Below are 5,175 nucleotides of genomic sequence, written 5' to 3' on the forward strand. Positions count from 1 at the left end.
AATGATGAGGGCAATGAATGTACAAATGTGCTTTACACAATTGATGTATGTATGGATTGTGATAAGAGTTGTATGAGCCCCTAATAAAACGATTGAAAAATAAATAAGTAAATAAATAAATAAAACTTGTCTATGGTGACACCGATTGCAGAGACATGCTTAAATGTGTCCTATTTGAAGTAAATCTGCACACAAAGATCTGAAATCCTAGTAGTATGACCTTTTGATTTATTCTTGTACAAGGAGACTTCAAAAGTTAATGGGAAAATTCCACTGTTTTTCCTTATTTCCCCACAAACGTTTTGAAGCCCCTAGCACATAGTCACCACCAAGGGATCTTGTTTAAAAATGCAGATTCTGATGCACTATATCAAGCACAGAAATGAACATTCTCAGGAGGGGGCTCAAATCAGAATGAACCTGGTTCAAAGCCCTGGAGTACACTAAGGTCAAGGGCACAGCTGGAGGAAGGATGTTCACAAAGCAAAACGTGATGCCAGAGACAAAGGAGGAAGTCGCAAGTGAACCTGAAGTATTAGAGGAGACAAGAGAAGAGAGAGACTCCAGAATTAATGGGTAGCAGGTACCATGGAGACATAGTGGTTGTTCACTGGGATGCTCACGAGAGAAAGCTGAGGCCCTCGACTGTAAAGGGTTACAGTTGGAACCCAACAGGGGCAGTTGTACCCTGTCCTCCAGGGTCACTGTGAGTGCAGATCAACTCAATGGCAATGGCAAAGAAGTGCCACAATGACATCGACCCAGCCACCAGAGTATCGCCTGTGGCTGAGAAAACACAGATTCTATAGCCCCTCCACATAAGGAGTAAAAGGGGAGGCGAGCAAAGAACAAAGGGGCTAGACATTTTACAATATACTTGCTTGTTGTGAGAAGAAAAAAGAGCGTGCCAAACTTTCACACAGTACTGTGGACCTCTTAAAAATTGGAATTACTCAGCAGTTATTCTATAAATGACAGGTCTTATTTATTTGATCTATAAAGTCAAAAGGAGTCCTGGTTGCTTCGTGGATTATGCATTGTGTTGCTAACGGCAAAGACAGCAATTCGAAACCACTAGTTGCTCTGCCGGAGAAGAGGAGGCTTTCTACTCCTGCAGAGAGTGACATTCTCATAAACCCACGAGGGGAGTTCTACCGTGTGAGTCAGAATCCACTTTATGGCAGTGAGTTTGAGTTTTTTTCTGTTTTTGAGTATAAAGTTGAATATTGGCACATGGACTTTCAGAGCTAATACTTACCGCTTCCAGTTTCATAAATGTCCTAAGTGCACATGTAATATTAAGTTCTTATATTAAAAGTTGTTATTCATATATTTTGAACATACACCATCTATATGACAGACCAGCTTTACACTTTTTTTGTCTCACAATAAAAACAAAAAAATCCAGAGACTTAACTAGAGAGCAAAGGTTTTGAGAATGATGAAGGCAATGAATATACGAATGTGTTTTACACAATTGATGTTTGTATGGATTGTGATGAGAGTTGTATGAGCCCCTAATAAAATGATTTAAACAAAAAAATCAACTACGACAGTAAAAAGTGCACCATTACCGAGGAGTAGGCACTAATGCACCAAACACTCTGAGTTTGGGTGGGGTGGGTGGGGGGAGATTGAGTTTCTTTCCTTTCCTTTTCTTTGGGGGAGGGGGCAGGGGCAAAGGGGAGGAATGTCTTTTTACCTTCTCCAGTTCCACAATCTGCTGCTTCTGCTCTTTGTCCTGACTCTGAGTTTTGCTTTGCAAAAAAGCTCTTTCTTCTTCAAGCTGAGATAATCTCTCATTGGTCCTCGATTTCTCTGATTCTAGGTCTTTAATTGTAACCTCCTGGGTCATTTGAGTTGCTTGAAGCATTCCGATATGACCTACTCCCCCAAAACAAAATGGCTTCATTTTAAAAAGGCATTGCATTACAGTATAATTTGTATTTAACAACACAACTGTACTTAGTAATTAGCAGAATATGTGGTCTGAATGAACAGGCCTTTTGGTATGCACATCACATAAAATACAACTTACCCTGGGGTTATTTCTTACAAACAAAAGTAGAAAAACTGAAATCAATCTGTTTTTATATCTTGTCTGTTCCTGCCTATAACCATAACATTTTGTCTAAGATTACTACACAAGTTGAAACAGAGTAGTATAAAAGTCTCCCAGAAGAAAAACAAGGTAAAAGAGAAAGTACTGATCAATGACTATGGAGTCAAATGGATACTTTGTTCTTTCCAAATCTCATGTTTTCAACTTCTAACACAAAAGAAGAACTGTGTATGCACGGGATAAAGGTGACTGAAAATGAATTTGTTTGGGATAAGAGATCTGAAAATTAAGAGCAAGAGACAACTAAGAACCAATAGGTTCTGAAAGAATAAAATGCATAACAAAAGCAAATGGAAAAGAGGGTGGGAAAAGGTAATGAGGAGAGAGAGAGAGAGAAACTTAGACAAATGAGAAATATGAGAAAAAGCTTTAGAGAAAGCATGGCTTAAGACAGTGGTTCTCAAAATATGGCTCCTCATTTAGAAGCATCAGGAATCACCTGGGAACTGTAGTTAGAAATGCAAAATCTCATGTACCCTGGAACTACTGAATAAGAAACTCTGAGAATGGGCCCAGCAATCTAACTTTATATACTCTCCAGGTGAGTCTGATGCAGCTAAAATTTCAGTGGGGAGAAGGAAAGTTCCTGGGTGGTGAGAATGGCTAGGTGCTCAACTGCTCTTTGAGAGGTGGGTGGTTTGAATCCATCAACATATGCGTCAGAAAGCAGACTCAGCGATCTGCTTCCATCAGGGCACAGTCCGGAACGTCCTCCGGAGCAGGCCCACTCCGAGTGTGCGGAGCGCTGTGGGGCGCCGTAAGAGTGAACGGACTCCATAGCACTGAGCAACAACGCTAACGATAGGCCAAACCCACTATCATGAAGTTGATTTCAAGTCCTAATACAGCTTTCTACCACTGTAAATCTTTGTAGGAGCAGACACAGGTGGTCTTGAACTTCGGAACCTGAGGTACCAGCAGGGTTTCTGGAAGCAACTTTATTGTTCCTGCTGTTGTTAGGTACCATTGAGTATTTTCTAACTCCTATCGACCCATTCAAGGTGGAACAAACACTGCCACTGCCAGGTGCTACACCCTGTCCACCATGGTGATACACGATATCCCCTCCAGGGGAAAGGGGATCTGGGATTCACGGATAAGACAATCAAAAGCGGATAACACACTCGCAAGCAATCAGTTTAAATAGCTTCACCTGGCACCCTAGGAACTTGACAAAAATGTGATTTCAGAATTGATATGGGTCACACACTTCTGCTAGTAAGGAATAATTAACCTCCCTGGCGGTCTAATTATGTCAGTAATTTTGTACCCAAAGCAGTACATTGTTTTGCATAAAATTTCTTTTATATTGTAGGCCTATAATTCTTAAGAAATTACTCATTTTAATATCTCTAGTAGACATTCCAGGTGTGATAAACTTCAATGAACACATCAGTCACATCAGGATAGGAAACTTAGTTTGGGCATGCAAAAATAGCCTTAAGAACCAATCAGTCCAATGAAATGAAATGCTATAATTTACATTAAGTTACCTGATTTAAATGCTTGAAATCGATGCTTTTAAAAGACAAAGTCAGTTACAGGGCTTCATTTTTCTTATCGTGACTGATTTATTGCTAGCTTTATATGCTAGCTGCTAAGCGCAGCCTTGGATCTGAGGGAGACAGACGAGGCTTTCCACTGCCTGAAAGACAAACCGTCTCATAAACCCAGGGAGGCAGCCCCCCTCAGTCCTAGCAGGTCTGTGATGAACTGAAATCAACTCCATGGCAATGAGTTTGACTTTTTCTATTAAAAATCTTCCTAAAACCTAATTTATTTGCGCATTATGATCATTAATAAAGAAGCAGAATCCTTGGAAATATTTGGAATCTAATCATTTAGAATAAGCAGAAAAGATGCGGAAGGACCGGACGGTGTCAGACATACTGGACTTGAGGACCAGGTCGGAAGCCTGCTGTTGCAGACGTTCTCTGGCAGCTGCCAGCTCACTCTCCACTTCCTTGTGCTTGCTTAAGAGAGCCATTTCTCCCTCCTTGGTATCATCAAGCTGTTTTTGAAGGATCTAGGAAAAATCAAAGAGCCATTATTAATAGGCAAGAAGCTATGTAAACTTCATTTAAATCACAATCATCAGGTAGAGGTGAAGCAGCCGAGTCCTTTTATAAGCAAATGACAGTCACACAACTCCAGACATCAGATACAAGACCAGAGGAGCAGAGGGAACAGCGAGACAAGTAAAAGGTAAAATTCTGACTGCAGAGGAGCGGAGGTCACAAAGCATCCTCATCCACACGTCTTTACAGCGCAGCCATCGTGGAGTGGTGGCAACTAGTGAAGACTGCAGCGAGGCCTGCAGTGTGCACACATGTGGGTAGGGAAGCCAAAAACCAAAACCAAACAATACCCAAAAAGGCACTCTTGGGACAGTGCAAGCCTGGGGGCTGCGGGGATTCCAGGAGGTGGCACACAGTGAGACCTAGAGTTCACAGGGCGAGAAGCCTGAGAACACAGACCTTGGAAAGAACACCTTGAAATCTTACCACCCAAAATGACAATGTGAGCAGAAATGAGTCTCAACTCAATTCACCCACAACAACTATAGGGGGAAAACAGCAAAATAGCACCAACCAGGAGCTAGAAAGACAAATGTGAAATCCTGAAAACAAATCTAAATGTAAAAGCAACAAGTCAAATACTGCCGTGGGAATGAAGCAGTTGAGAGGAGAAGCCCACGCAGAAATCAGTTTTGGGGGATGAGAAAAATTTGAAATCCAAAATTTCCTCAACAAAATATTCAATTGCTTTGGGTACAACGAAAAATTGGAAGGCATACAAGAAAGCATGAAAATTGGCTCAATTCAAAGAACAGCATAAGACATAGAAGTGAGAATTGAAAAAATAGTTTTTAAGTAGCAAATTTCAATATGCTCAAAGCTCTCAAAGATCACACAAATAAATTAATGGAGATCACAAAACATGCGAGACTCAATAAGACAAAGTGGGTGAATAAGCAAATGTGGTGAAGAAAGCTGATGGTGCCCGGCTATCAAAAGATATAGTGTCTGGGGTCTTAAAAGCTTGAAGGTAAA

At 41.0% G+C, this 5,175-nt stretch overlaps 1 protein-coding gene across 1 annotated transcript in view; it reads right to left on the minus strand.

Annotated features, from left to right (window-relative positions):
• The window catches only part of FAM184A (family with sequence similarity 184 member A), a 109,409-nt gene that overhangs the window by 99,462 nt on the left and 4,772 nt on the right, over window positions 1-5,175 (minus strand). The window contains exons 3-4 of the mRNA XM_045294300.1: window positions 4,013-4,148; window positions 1,703-1,884 (exon numbers count right to left, since the gene is read on the minus strand). Of these exons, the coding sequence (XP_045150235.1) occupies window positions 1,703-1,884; window positions 4,013-4,148 (318 nt within the window). The remainder of the gene's footprint in view (window positions 1-1,702; window positions 1,885-4,012; window positions 4,149-5,175) is intronic.

This window comes from Echinops telfairi, unplaced genomic scaffold (genome assembly GCF_000313985.2).
Source record: "Echinops telfairi isolate 266 unplaced genomic scaffold, ASM31398v2 ScPeMD7_3533;HRSCAF=4204_0, whole genome shotgun sequence".
Classification (NCBI taxonomy): Eukaryota; Metazoa; Chordata; class Mammalia; order Afrosoricida; family Tenrecidae; genus Echinops; species Echinops telfairi.